General features: G+C 43.2%; 1 protein-coding gene across 1 annotated transcript in view; it reads left to right on the top strand.

The window, feature by feature from the left end:
- The window catches only part of LOC122654473 (probable LRR receptor-like serine/threonine-protein kinase At1g06840), a 130,592-nt gene that overhangs the window by 68,404 nt on the left and 46,755 nt on the right, over window positions 1-15,433 (top strand). Inside the window, exons 10-15 of the mRNA XM_043848573.1 lie at window positions 5,824-5,892; window positions 6,041-6,109; window positions 6,292-6,363; window positions 6,644-6,730; window positions 6,859-6,927; window positions 12,452-12,957. Coding sequence (XP_043704508.1) covers window positions 5,824-5,892; window positions 6,041-6,109; window positions 6,292-6,363; window positions 6,644-6,730; window positions 6,859-6,927; window positions 12,452-12,957 — 872 coding nt within the window. The remainder of the gene's footprint in view (window positions 1-5,823; window positions 5,893-6,040; window positions 6,110-6,291; window positions 6,364-6,643; window positions 6,731-6,858; window positions 6,928-12,451; window positions 12,958-15,433) is intronic.

The raw sequence follows: 15,433 nt of genomic DNA, 5'->3' as shown, positions 1-15,433 counted from the left end.
TCTGTCGTGTTGCACCGGATTGTGAGCAATGCTTATGGTTACCTTGTTATCACAATAGAGCCGCATAGGTTCATTAGTATCAAACCCCAACTCTTGAACCAATCGTCTCAACCATATAAGTTCACAAACTCCATAAGTCATAGCCCTAAATTCTGCCTCTGCACTAGATTTAGAAACAACAGGTTGTTTCTTACTTCTCCATGTGACCAAATTACCACCAACAAATGTGCAATAGCCAGATGTAGATCTTCTGTCTGAGATGGATCCAACCCAATCAGCATCTGTAAAGCCCTCTATCCTCAGGTGGTCATGTCTGGCATACAATAGTCCTTTCCCTAGGGAGGACTTCAAGTATCTAAGGATACGGTATACAACATCCAAGTACCCACTCTTGGAGGCATGCATAAACTGACTCACAACTCCCATTGCATAAGAAATATCTGGGCGAGTTATAGATAGGTAGATGAGTTTCCCCACTAATCTCTGGTACTTCCCTGTATCAACAAGAGAGGGACCACAATCTTCTCCTAGTTTGTGATTCTGCTCAATAGGAGAACTTGCTGGTTTGCAGCCCAACTTCCCTGTCTCTTTCAACAAATCAGGAACAAACTTCCTTTGACATATGTTGATTCCTTTCTTGGACCTTGACACTTCAATTCTCAAGAAATACTTCAAGGGACCCAAATCTTTAATCTCACACTGTTGAGCCAAGTAGGTCTTCAGCCTACCTATCTCAGCTCTGTCATTTCAAGTCACAACAATGTCATCAACATAGACAATAAGGGCTGTGATGGTACCATTACCTCTCCAAGTAAATAAGGTATGGTCAGCTTGACTCTAGGAGTACCCATTCTTCAGAATAGCCTGCCTGAACCTCTCAAACCATGCTTTTGGAGATTGTTTGAGACCATATAAAGCCTTCTTCAGGAGACACACCTTGCCTTCAGCTGAAGGGAACTTGAAGCCAGGAGGGGGCTGCATGTATACTTCCTCCTCTACGTCATCGTGGAGAAAAGCATTCTTCACATCTAACTGGAACAAAGGCCAATCTCTATTGGCTGCCAATGATAAGAGAACCCAAATAGAATTATGCTTAGCTACAGGAGCAAATGTCTCCTGATAGTCAATCCCATAAACTTGACTATATCCTTTAGCCACCAACCTTGCCTTGTATCTCTCGATTGTACCATCTGATAGGTACTTGACTGTGTAGACCCACTTGCATCCAACTGGAACTCTCCCCCGGGAAGGTCAACCAGTTTCCAAGTACAGTTCTTCTCAAGAGCCATCATTTCCTCAGACATGACCTGCTTCCACTTTGGATCAGACATAGATTCAATGACATTTTTGGGAATGAAAATAGAAGAGAGGGCAGCAATGAAGGCAACACCTATAGGAGAAAGAGCATCGTAGGAAACAAACTGGGCTACAGGATTAGTGCAAGCTCTCGTTCCTTTTCTAACAGCAATAGGAAGGTCTAAATTATAAGGAAGAGGAGGGATGTCACCTGACTGAGGAGGATGTATCTGAGGGATGTCACCCGACTGAGGAGGATGTATTTCAGGATGTGGATCCAAGGAGGACTCTTGGCAGGTCTTCTTTTTCTTGTTCTTCTCTCCCTGATACACAATGTGGTAATCCTTCTCTTTACCAGAACCACCACCTGGAGTATCATCAATAGCACCAACAGTCCCTTCTTTATGTCTCCCAATATCAAACAGAAATGGAGAAGTAGGCAAAGGTGGGAGGAAGGGAAGATCAACAGCCTCTTCATTCCCACTATTCTCCTCCTGAAGAGGATGTTGAGAAGAAGTGAAGAAAGGTATAGATTCAAAGAAAGTGACATCTTTGGAGAGAAGTCGTCGTTGGGAAGAGGGATGATAGCACTTATACCCCTTGGTAGAGGAGGAATATCCCAGGAAAATGCATTTGAGAGCCTTGGGGTAAAGCTTAGTCCTAGCAGATTTATTGACATGGACATAACACACACGCCTAATGACCTTGGGAGGAAGAGAGAAAGCAGGAGTTTGGGGAGACAATGTTTCCAAAGGGGATTTGGAGTCAAGAAGTTTAGTGGGCATGCAATTGATTAAAAGGGCAGCAGTGAGAAGAGCTTCGGACCAAAAAGTTTTAGGAACATGCATGCCAAATAAAGGACTCCTAGTGAACTCCAATAAATGGCGATTTTTCCTCTCAACTACCCCATTCTTTTGGGGTGTGTCAACACAAGCTACCTGATGTATGATGCCATTATCAGTGAAAAAGTTTTGGAGGCCACCATACATGTACTCCCCTCGTTTATCAGAATGAATGATTTTGATTTTACTTTCAAACTGAGTAAAAATCATCTGATAGAAATTTGTAAAGGCAGTATAGACATCATTTTTATGCTTCATCAAGAAGGTCCATGTGGACCGAGAATAATCATCAACAAATGAAACGAAATAACGGTAACCAAATAAAGATGTAGTGGGGGAAGGTCCCCAAACATCAGAATGCATAATATGGAAGGGAACTGTGGATCTATTGCCATTGTAAGGATAAGAAGAACGACAATGTTTAGCAAATAGACATGGTTCACACTGAAATACATGGGAAGAAGGAACGGAAGAAAACAAATATGACAATTTTGCCTCATAACACTAAAGCAAGGGTGGCCCAAACGTTGATACCACAACATCACTGAGTCAACAATACTATTGGCGCTACGCCCACATACGTAGGACTAAGTAGTAGGTTGGGCTGATGATCCTGGATCAAGAAGGTAGAGTCCATTTTCTTCCCGTCCACTGCCAATAATCCTCTTTGTCACCAAATCCTGAAAAACACAATGAGAAGGAAAGAAGGTGACACAACAGTTCCAAGATTTGGTGAGATATCTTACAGATAATAGGTTAGTGGCAAGGTTAAGAACATGAAGAACAGAGTCAAGAGAAATAAAAGAAGTAACTCGAACAGTACCCTTACCAGAAATAGAAGAACGGGAACCATCAGCAATTGTAACCTTATCCTTACCAGAACATATGGTGTAGGAATCAAAACACTGAGACATACTAGTCATATGATCTGTGGCACCAGAGTCAATGACCCAAAAGTGTGCAAATGTAGAGGCCAGTAAGGCAGAGGCCGAAGAATTTAACTCTGCAGGAGTAATAGAAGAGTGGTAGGGCTGCAATATTCGGTGTAGGGCTGCAATATCATCCTGAGTGGAGTCTGTCTGCAGTGGAGATGGAAGTCCCATAGGCTCAACCTCAAGCCTCATAGATGTTCTAGCTCCCCCTCTCCTGCTGCCATGCATACCAGGGGGATAGCCATAAAGTATCCAACATCTCTCTTGAGTGTGCCCATATTTCCCACAGTAGTCACAGCTGAATCTTTTCCTGGCATTCCCTTGGGGTGGAACTTGACCTCTTCCTTCAACAACTAACATAATGTAGGAATACACAAGAAATAGGGATGATACCCAATCCAATGGGGAATACACACTCTACCCAAACAAGCTTAAAAAAAAAAAACTTTTCAAACACTAGTAATTTCAGTCTAGCAATCAAACAAGACAAACATCTCAAGAAAAGCAACTCCACCAAAACCTTCAAGGGCATATCTTCATCACACAACTACTAGGGAAGCTCAAACAACACTTTTCATCAACACCAAGCAGTCAAAAGCATAACAGATCAATATTACAGACAGAATAGAGATAAACCAGGGGCTGGCAGAGATTTCTTCGTTGGCTGCTTGTGCTCAATTTGACCTCTAAGGGTCTATTCCTTCAATTGCGACCTTCTCTTGGTGTCTCCATGGTTCTTGTTCATGTGTTTTTGCAAGATTTTGTCAAACATTTCACATAGTAATCTCTTCCTTAGAACCTCTAAAACAAACACCAAATCTGAAGTAACTCCACTTAAACAAACCTTTTGAAGGGTAATAACATCTCACAACACTTCAACTCCAAAATATGTGTCAAGGCACAATGATCTCATCCAGCAACATGAAGAGCCCAAACAACATAAATCATCCAAAGCAAGCAACAAGAAGCAGCATAGACCATCGATACAAGTAGCACAGACAAACAGAGTCTGGCAGTACCTCAAAATCCAAGAGAAAGATGAGTTGTGGAGCAGCAACTCTTAGGGATATGAACCGAGACCATGAGGGGGTTCAAGTAGACCCTAGGGTGGTCCAAATGAGCTAGAACTCAGCTCCAAAGACAACCGAATGAAGAAGATACAGAAAAGTTACCAAGAAGCTGGCAGTAACTTGCTGTCCAGCTAGGTTGAGCTCCAAACTCTTATGTCTTCAAATAAACTCCTCCTTTTGTGGCTCCATGGTCTTCATTCACGTCTCTTGTAAGATATCTTCAAACATTTCGCATAACAGCTCCTTCCTGGGAACCCCTTTGTAACCTTCCGAGAGAGGAGTACGACTAGCTAGAGCTGGAGCCCATCTGATTCACAGGAGAGACATAGTTCGATCATGCTACATAGGTTGCCGATGTTTTCTACCATTTCACCTAAAAGCTCAAACTGTTAGGGAAGGGCAGTGTCAATGTATACATCAACAGTCCCCCGCACGTGCAGGCCAAGATCCCATGGTCCTTGCACATGGAGCTCACACGGCATTTCTTTGTGCGGCACTGAGGGAGAAGAAGTTTCGTCCCTTACCCGATTTTTGCATATCCCAGGAGTCGAACACTCAACTTCCCTACTCTGATACCATGTTCGCTACCGTTTCACCTAAAAACTCGAATTGTTAGGGAAGGGCAGCGTCAATGTATACATCAACAGCCGACCACGGTGCACGTGCCCCCACATGTATAGGCCACTTAAGAGGCCATCTTCACTGAGGTTCAGGGCAGATGTGGAGGATGATAGCATGTAGATAGATGTTATGAGCTTGTCTGGCACACTTGGAAGCCTAAGCCTGGAGGAGAGTAGTGGATATATGGATAGACGGGACAATGGCGTGCGCCCTTGGTCTTAGTGTAGGGCTCCACTGTCGCATATGGTGGGTATGTTGGGAATGGTGGATTGGCAGTTATGACTAGTATACGTCTTCTTCGTTCCTCACTGCATATAATGGTGACAGAGTGGGTTTTCTTTTGTGGATAGCATCTTCTTATACCTTGACCCCAGCAACCATATCAGCCCCCGATCCGTCAAGCTTCTATAGTGGGTCGACATTTATAGCGTCATTTGAGTTGTTTAATTGTATTTTGTGTGTTCTAGTCCTAATGTGTAGAATAGGCTATATTAGAGAAAGTATACAGCAAGGTGCATCGTACACTAGCTACCTATGGTCCAAAACCAAAGTACCATTTTGGATGTGTTTTTTTTGTAATCTAAAGGTTCCAATATGTTTAGAGATGCTTAATTAGGGCTTTCCTAAAGTTATGGCCAAAATATAACCATTTGACAACCAAAATGGTCAAACAAAACTTGCAGCCGAATTGGTAAAAGTTTCGGTCGAAATCTAGCTGGAGCCCAAAATTTTAGGTTTCAACAGACTTATCGAACCATGTTGTGTACAAGATGAAAGTGAAAGAAAGCAGCACAGGTAGGAAGAAAAGAAGGAAAAAGTAAAATTGAATTTTGTTTTAATTATTCCCATCTCTCTCTCCCTTATTGTTTTCCAGTTTCACCTTACTACTGTGCTAACACTGGATAACAACTTGAGTATTTATTATGGGAAGAAGATTACCATTCCTTGTGGATTTAAATGTTTTGCTATGATGATTGTTCTAACAAGTACTTCCAATTCACAAAACCTGTTTGCAGAGAGTGCTTATAGTATTGCATAATGTCTTTTTTTCTGGCTATGCAGAAGCCTTAGGAACTGCAGTTTGCAAGGTTCTATTCCTGATTTAAGTGGGATGAAATGCCTTCACTATTTGTGAGTTAATGTTGAATATATTATGATACAAATATTGACCTCTGAAGAAATTTAATGCTTTTGGCAACTTATTGTGTTTTAGCAACAATGCTTTATAAGAAACTAATGACTACCATTTGTTAATTTGTTACTTGGATTTATGTGACAGAGATCTTAGCTGGAATCTTTTGTCTGGATCCATACCATCACACAGGGTTTCTAATAATATCACGACTATGTAAGATGATAAATGTTGGCGTTTAAAAGCGTTCTTCAATTTCATTTATTGCCATTTTGTTGACTTGAACCTCCTTAACATGTCATCTTTGTGTAAATGAAAAATTATATCTTGAATCTCATTCAGTTATCATGACTGATCTTCTTGACCTCTAAATTTTAACTAACAATTATCTTATGTAGTGATTTGTCAAACAACCATCTTAATGGGTCAATACCTGCGAATTTATCAGATCTTCCAGACCTGCAGTACCTGTGAGTATCCATTTGCCTTTTACTTCTTTTTTTTTTGGATTATGGTACATGTTTACAATTTTCTTGTTACTTTGTCAGTATTATTTAAGTGTTTGTTGGTCTAAATATGCTGTTTCTTAATTTTTTGAGTTCTGTATGGTGGCTCTGGCAGATTATCTTCATAGAAATTGGTTGAAATCATATTCGAGACCAATTTAACTGAAAATTTTGTAACTGTTGGACTTTGGAATCTTATTGTTTTAATTATTTAATGAGAGTGGATGACGATGTTTCATCACAGGTCACTTGCGAACAATTTGTTGAGTGGCTCTGTATCTTCTACCATTTGGCAGAATATGACCTTCAGTCCCACTGCAAGACTCATATTGTAAGGCCTGCAAACAAAAATATCAGATTCTATTTACCCTAACATGTCAGTTTGTGTAAAGTTCATTTCTATGCGGAATAGACAGAATATCATGCTTTTCCTTTCCTCTGTTCACTTCGGTTCTGCAGGGATTTCCGAAACAATTCTCTTTCAAACATTTTGGGGGATCTTAATCCTCCTGCAAATGTCAGCATAAGGTATCTTTTTCTTGCGTATAGAAAACATTTTCAATTTATTATTATGCTTTCTGGGTTCTAGCATTTTATCTAATTTATTAATTTATTTTTTATTAAAAAAAAAAGAACAACAGCTAATGTTTCAGAAATTTCAAATGTTCTTATTCATAAACAAGTTTGACTATTGTAAATATATTTGTGCCTAATTGTTCTGAGGGCCAAGGCTCATGAACCCTTTTTTTTTTATTTGGTGAATAAATATATTACCAAGAGAGAAGGGAAAAAGGGGGTGGGGAGGAATATACAAGAGAGAAGGGAAAAAAGGGGGGGAAACAAAGAACAAACAACCCGACCTACGCAGAGGTGGGAGACTGCAAGAGAGAAGAATCAAGACCCCAGGATACAACAATATGCCTGTTCCTTGGGGTATCCAAAAAGTGCCTGTGACGAATAAAATTAAGCTTAGAGGACACGTCGAAGAAGATGGCTTTCCAAATCAAATAAAAAAATCGAGAGTTGGAAGTCCATCTCCTGAGGTTCCTTTCCATCCAGATATGATAAATAGCGGCGCAAAAAACAAGCTTCCCAATAGTGTGACAAATAGTGGTCCCTGAGAATGTCATGTCCAGCCAAAGCCATTCTCGCTCAAAGGCAAGGATTCTCCTGCATCGGGGCCAGATCATGGAGAGGGCTTTTTTCCAGATGGGGGAGGTGAATGGGCAACCAAAGAAGAGGTGGGATATGTCTTCGTGGCCAGTCCAACAAAGGGTGCAAGAAGGGGAGACAGGAATATTGCAGTGGAGTAGGAAGGCTTGGGTGGGTAGGCAAAGTCTAAGGGTTCTCTAAGCTGTGAAGCTGTGGTGAGGGATATGACCTTTGAACCAAACTAATTTGTGCCAAGGGACATTGGGACTAGGGTCTCGAACAAAATTCCAGGCTGAGCTGGAGCTAAAAAGGCCATTGGGGGAAGGGAGCCAAAGAACCATATCCGCATGAGGAGGGGGGAGGGACGGCCAGATTTGGGAGAGGATAGAGGGATTAAGAGAGGAGGGGGGTCCAGCAGCCTAGAGAAATAAGAGAGGGGTAGCTTTTGGAAGACCCGAAGAATAGATCGATCTGGGCCCAAAGAAATTGTAAAGAACCCAAAGAGGATGCCAAGGATCCGCCTTGTGAACCCAGTAACCACTCCCACCATGGCAGCCCTAGTCACAGAAGCCCTGTCCGCTATCACAAAGCAACTTTTCTGCTGTTCACCAACTGTCCCTAGAAGCTTTCATATCTGCCAATGAACCCAAGTATCTGCTTCAACGACCTCTTCAACCCCCTGGTGAAAATGATGGTGTCATCCACGAATAAACAGTGAGAGATGCCCAGACACCCCTGCGGAAGACTGAAGTAGGCCGCCTGTCCTTTAACAAAACGATTCCCGATGCCTCTGCTAAGGACCTCTTCCGCCAAGATAAAGAGAGCAGGGGATAAGGGATCCCCCTGCCGGACACCCCTAGTGGAATGGAAGAAGCTAGAAGAAAAACCCCCCAACACTAAAGAGAACCAGCAATTTTCCAGAGTCTTCCTGATTAAGCTGATCGAAGCTTCACCAAAGCCAAACCGAGAGAGAACCATATAGAGAAATTTCCACTCCAGCCTGTCATAGGCTTTAGCCATGTCCAGCTTGAGGATAACATTACCCCACGAGCCTTCCTATTCAATTCTAGAGCCACCTCTTGAGCAATTGAAATGTTGTCATGAATACTCCTTCCCTGGACAAAAGCTCCCTGCTCTTCCGCCACCAGGGAGGGAAGCAAACCATTTAACCTGGACACAATGATCTTGGCAATAATCTTGTAAGAAAAATTGCAGAGACTGATAGGGCGAAGATCAGACATTACCTCAGGGTTATCCTTCTTAGGAATAAGCGCCAGATTAGCGGAAGTGTAGCTCCTGGGAAGCGTCCCTCCTTCAAAAAACTCCCTAACCACTACCCAAACATCCCTACAAACAACATCCCAACAGGCCGTGAAGAAATACCCAGAGAAACCATCTGGGCCTGGGGCACTATCACAGGATAGCGAAAACACAGCCCTTTTCACCTCCTCCAAAGAGGGAGAGGCAATCAACCCTGCGTTATCCTCTTCCGTAACTACCTGGGGAATAATAGAGAGCAACCCTTCATCCACCACACAGCCCTGAGACGTGAAGATGCCGGTGAAATGGCTTAAAGCAACCGTCTGAACCCCTTCCTGTCCCGAGACCCAGGAGCCATCACCATCACGAATCCTGTGAATCCCCCCGTGCTGATGCCGAGCGTAGAATGAAAGAACTTAGTGTTCCTGTCCCCTTCCTTCAACTAAGAAATTCTGGATTTTTGCTTCCAGAAAATCTCCTCTTGCAGCAGCACCCCCTCCAAGGTTTTTCACGCCGCCTTAAGCACCTCCCTCGACTATGCATCTGCAGCTTGATCAGCAGACACCTCTGCCCTGCTTACCGCGTCTTCAGCATCCCTAACTTTTGATGGATATTGCCAAACACCTCCCTATTCCAAGACCGAAGAGAACTGCGAAGACGTTTCAGTTTCAAGAACAAAACCGAAAAGGCTGAGCCGTCTGCAGGTACCTCCCATTGTCGCCTAACAAACTCCATAAACTCTGAATGGTGCAACCACATTTGCTGGAACTTGAAGCAAGAAGGGTGGTGGCCTCGGGCCTCAGAGCAGGATAGCCATAAAGGGGCATGATCAGAGCAAATACGGCTCAAATGGGTCACCACACTCCGTGGAAGCTGCCAACCAGGAAGAAGAGAGCAGAAACCGATCCAGCCTCGCAAGCACCCTTCTCGAACCACTTTGATTATTAGACCAAGTGAACAAGTTGCCCACATACCCCGCATCCATGAGCCCCGCGTTACTGACAAAATCACCAAACTCATCCATAGACAACGAGCAAGCCGGGTTCCCTCCTACCTTATCTTGAGGTATGAGAACAGCATTGAAATCACCATCAACTGCCCAGGGCAGACTGGAAGTAGAAGAAAACTGAAGAAGAGCCTCCCACAACTCCCTTCGTTCCGCCGTCGAACACAAGCCATGAACAAACGAGATATGACAGCGACTAGAGCCGGCCACTAGACACTCCAAGGTAACAAACTGCCTGTTCTCCTGAACTAGCTTTACCTGAAGCGAAGCCCTCCAAAAGATCCAGATTCTCCTTGAGATCACCATTGAGTCCAAACCTATCCTTCTCAAGATCAAGCGTGCCTTGGGCTCCGCAATGGCAACAATATCGGCTTTATGAAGGCTAATCAACATCTTCAGCCGCCTAGAGGTAGGCTTATTACCAACCCCTCTCGCATTCCAAAAAATACAATTCATGAGGAGGTTGCAGCAGGTGCTTGAATCGGTCCCATTGACCTAGTAAAGTGCCGCTGGTGTCCAGCATGAGGCTGGCGGGTTCCCTTCTTCTTCATAACTTTTTTGTTCCCCCCAAAATCCCACCATGCGCTCCTTGGCAGCCGAGCACATCTTGGCAGTTTCCTTCTATAGACCACGGGATCACAGACCAAAGCAGGCCTCAGTTCCTCCTTTGCAGTGGGCCCCAAGTGAGAGAAGACCCCCTCCCCCAATCTTGCCAGCACCCTGCACACTCTCCCACCAAGAGAGGCCTGAAACGCCTTCAGATTCTCAATCATCTCTGTATGGGCAGCAACCACAGGCTGGATTTTATCTAGGAGAGTGTCATCTCTGCAACTGGGCCCAGCAGCACCTTTATCAAAATAAGGGATACTGCCAGCCTCCACTGACCGAGAGCGAATGGCCCTTCAAGAAGCTCTGAAGCCCCCAACACCCCCAAGCACTACTAGGGCCCTCGCACGTGACAATGTTTCCTCTTCCCCATCGATGACCTTCTCGGCTACCACCACATTCTGAGCAGCAACAACCAGAGCTGTTGACGGAGGTAAGCCCCCACCCTCATCCACGGATAGCGCAGCACCCTGGCTAAGAGCACTTCGGCCATTAGGCTCAGCCACAGGAACAGGTACAACAGCAGCAACGTCGCCTCATTGCCGTGTGACTCCTCGACCAGCAGCCCTCCAACGACCATGACTTCCACCAGGCCCACGACTAGAATTGACTTGCAGGTCAAAGGCCGGCCTCGAGGAGCCCTCTCCAGCAGGGATCCACACACCCAATTCCGTTTGATTTGCCCCAGTTGAGATAGTAGCAGCCCCAGAGTCAGGCATCTCACCCTGAGCATCTTCAGTAGCGACTGGGGGCCTGGCAGCGCCCTTTGATTTTACCTTCATGGCCTTCCTGCACTCCTCCTTGGCATGACCAATCTTCGAACAAAAACAGCAATAAGATGGCAGCCGCTCGTACACTACCTTTTGGTGGAATCCATCTGAACCACAGCCTATCCAGACACTCGAAGGTAGGACTGCTCTCAGATCAACATCAATGCAACAGCTAGCCGTCACCGTCCGTGTGCAGTTCACCGTCACACTGTCCACCTGCAATACTTTCCCAACCGACCCAGGAATAGAGGGTTGAAAGTTGCCCTGGTAAAAGTTCACCGGCAAACCAGGAAGCGAGATCCAAATCTGCGCGAAGGGTGACTCCCACCCTTGTACAAAGCCTGAAGTCCATTTCATGAATCGCAACAGAAACCCTTGGACGTGAACTTGCTCCTTCACCCAAGTCTTGACGAAGTCTGCCTGAACCGAGAACCTTAGGAGCACATGCCGCTGATCCAGCAACGAAACCACCACCTCGCTTTGCAAGAACAGGGTCTTACGGAGGAACTACTTGATCGCAAATAAGGTAGGTCGACCATAGCTGCACTTGGCGATTAAAGAAGAGGAGAAAGCCTGCTCCGATCGACCAACCTCCTCCCGAGAAAAGAAGACTGCTGGAGCCCCAAAGAATGAAGAAGGTTTCTTGATCTCCACTGGAACTGTCTCTGGAGCCAGTGAGCGAGAGACTGCAGCTGCAAAGGAGACAGGCTGAGGCAAAGGGGGCCCCCCCACTACCAGAATCAGGGGGGCGAGCCTCCCGAGAGGGAGACGACGCCATTGCAAAACCCTACAAGACCCCACTTCTTAACCTGCGCCACCAGAGCCTATCCTACACCCCCAATGATTCCAATGACATTTCATCAATACATAAATATCATAAACAAGTAAAATTAAAATTGTCTTGAAACCTTCTAATTAAGGATCAATGTATGTGATTCAATCAGTAGTGCTTCAAAACCCAGCATGGCCATCTTCCTGTAAAAGAAACTTGGTCAGGTCAATTGTTCAAGCATATGGCCTTACCATTGAACTGCTCAAGCTGTGTCTGTTGAATCTTTCTGTTTTCTGACAGGTAAGTTGATCCAGCGCAGATTTGGCCATGTTTGATTGTCTAACCTGGCGAGTTCCAATGAGTTTTAGAATAGTTATAATGGTTTCTGATGTTGAAAAAAATTACTTAATTGTAGAGTTTTTTTTTAAAAAAGTATTAATCCTCCTGCCAATTTACATTACCAACTTTGATATCTTTGTTCTTCAGCCTTCGAGACAATCCTTTCTGTCAACATGCAAGTCAAGCAAACATAACATACTTCTGTGGATATGAAGTTGGAGGCAGAAATACAAGTGGCAACTCAACCAACCAATCAAGTGGTTGTCTGATCCAAGCATGTCCTGCAGATTTCTTTGAATATGTTCCAGCATCTTCCAAGCAATGCTATTGTGCAGCACCTCTTAAAATTGATTATCGTCTGAAGAGTCCAAGCTTCTCAAATTTTCCTCCTCATGAACATCAATTTAAGACGTATCTGGCTAATTCCCTCAATTTGGAACTTTATCAGGTATTTGTTAATTATTTTATCTGGGAACCAGGCTGCAGGCTAAGGATGCACTTGAAGATTTTCCCTACATACCGCTCAAATGAATTTAATAGAAGTGAGGTTCTACGGGTCAGGCACATGTTTACAACATGGAAATTTCCTCCTGACAACTTTTTTGGACCATATGATCTGCTCAACTTCACTCTTTTGTGGCCTTATTCTAGTGGTATGTTTTTCGAGGCTATTGGATGACTGGAATCTTCTTGAGCATCAAATGTTGTTGAAATTTGATTAAATTACTCATCTGTGATTTCTTAAGAACATCAAGGTGACATTTTTTTTTATAGGAATGCTGAAAACTACAATATTTTCATTGCACAAAAGTACCATTGGTTATATTTTGAATCTCATAGTGGTGACTGCAATTAGAATGAACATAACATCTGGCATAAAGGTTATAAGCGCCTCATGTTTGGACAGTTAGAGAAGTGCTGTAGTATTATTGGTGGACAAAACTTTCATTATTTTAATGAAGTATTGCATCAAACTTGGCTTGTGTTATATTATCATTTCAATTGTCATTTGACTTTGGTTATTAAATATTGTTGAGTGATGTAATCCGAAAGGGTATTTTGAGGTTTTCCCCCCATAGCTAGTAGAGTCGGCAATGAGGGGGTTTATTTGTAATTATGTCCATTCTTTCAATATTATAAATAAGACGGCTTGATGATCACATTCATCATTCAAGCATTGCATTCTAAACTGTTCTGCTAACATGGTATCAGAGCTAAATAATCTGGGTTTCAGAACAACCCCCCCCCCCCATCGTTTCTCTTTCTCTTCCTCTTCTTTTCTCTTTCTCTCGGCCTCTTCTTCTCCTTTTTTCTGGTTTTTCACCCTTATTAAAGGGCAGCACTAATGAGGTGATGAAATGATCTAGTTGCTGCCCTCCATCATACCTCTTCAATCAATGATATAAAGAAGTTCTTTATGCAATAGCTGCTGCCTCCCTTTCTTCTGCGATTTTTGGAGATTCTATCTTGAAGACCAAGTCTCTATCACCACTGGAGATTGATTGTTTGTATTGGAGATCCATTCTAGCAGCCTTGGACAGCATCCATAACAAGTCTTCATCAACAACTGAATTCCCCTACCCTACATCAATCTCAACTTTTAGGGTTTTCTTAAACTCTGACACTTATTGATTTTAGGGTTAGGGTTGTCACCTCTTGCAGATATTTTGAGGGGTATTTTATCCATACCATAGGAGCACTTGACCTTAATATCAGCAACATCTACTGAGATTTTGCAAAATTCAGGTCTTCTCTTCCTAGGATCGATTTCTCCAAATATCGATCTATTTTTTTCTGGTTCCTCTTTGGCTGGCTGCATCGATCCTTGCCATTGTTCGAGAACTCGTTTCGTTTCGGTATTTCGGGCTGATCGAAATATTGTATTTTTCTGGTATGTTTCGGTAGGTCATTTCGGTGGGTTTTAGGCCAAGTTAAGGCCTGAAACTTCATGGAAACCCCATTTTAGGCTATATAAACACATTTAAATGTTCAAATTGCAAAAATAGTCACCCAAAATGGTGTTTTCGACACTGTGAAGTTGTAGATCGGCTTCCGGTGTCTAACATATATTTATTTCATCACAAACAAACATATTGAATTATTGATCATGCATTTCCCTAAAAAAAACCAATTTTGAGAATATGGTTTTACCTGGAGTAGTGGAAAGGCTTCACAGATGTGCTAAGAAGTTTGAATCTTGTGTTCTCCAAGTGGTTTCGGCATAGATGCGGCAAGGATTCAAATGGGAAGTGGAAGAATGGAGAAGAAATGAGCAAAAACCAAAAAACTAGAGCTGTTTTGAAGTCTCGTTTCGACCGAGACTGACGAAATGTGGTCTTTTATATAAAGGGGTTTGACGAAAAATTCGAGGTATCACGAAATTTCGAGAATTTCGCTCGAGATATTGTATTTTTTCGATTCGAAGTAGCATTTCGTTTCAAGCAGCTCGAAATATCCGAAATTTCCGAAATCTCGATCGAGATTTTGAACTATGATCGTTCTGTTGAGTTATTTATCCATCCCTTGCTGGTTCTGTTGATTGGTTTATGCAAGTATGTCTGGTTCAGATCTTACTACTGCTACATCTGGGATTGACGGACAGACAAGGACTAAGTATCTACCTTTCGCTGCTCCTATTAAACTCGATGGAACAAATTACTTAATGTGGTCCAGATCTACTTATTTGACCATTGCTGGTCGAGGTCTTACTGGACATATTATTGGCAGTGACACATGTCATCCAAAACAGGTTCCTCTTCAGGATCGATGGGTTTCCAATGATGCTATGGTGATGTCCTATTTGCTGCACTCTATGCAACCTGATCTCTCTAGCAATTATTTATTATTGGATACAGCCCATCAAATATGGAGTGCTACCAAGGAGACTTATGGGCAAGTAGGGAATGATGCTCAGGTGTATGAGATTTGAAAGAAGGTTCATGACACCACACATAAGGAATTGTTGGTCTCTAAATACTATGCTGCCCTAAAGAGTTTATGGCAGCGATTGGATCACTACTCAGATTTGCGGCCTTCCACTGCAGCTGATATTACTGCCTATCGTAAACACGTGGACAAAATTCGTGTCTATGACTTCTTGGCAAGTCTGAATGTTAAATATGATCCTAT

The sequence above is a fragment of the Telopea speciosissima genome, chromosome 3, assembly GCF_018873765.1.
Source record: "Telopea speciosissima isolate NSW1024214 ecotype Mountain lineage chromosome 3, Tspe_v1, whole genome shotgun sequence".
Classification (NCBI taxonomy): Eukaryota; Viridiplantae; Streptophyta; class Magnoliopsida; order Proteales; family Proteaceae; genus Telopea; species Telopea speciosissima.
This window is presented reverse-complemented; position numbering and strand designations above follow the sequence as displayed.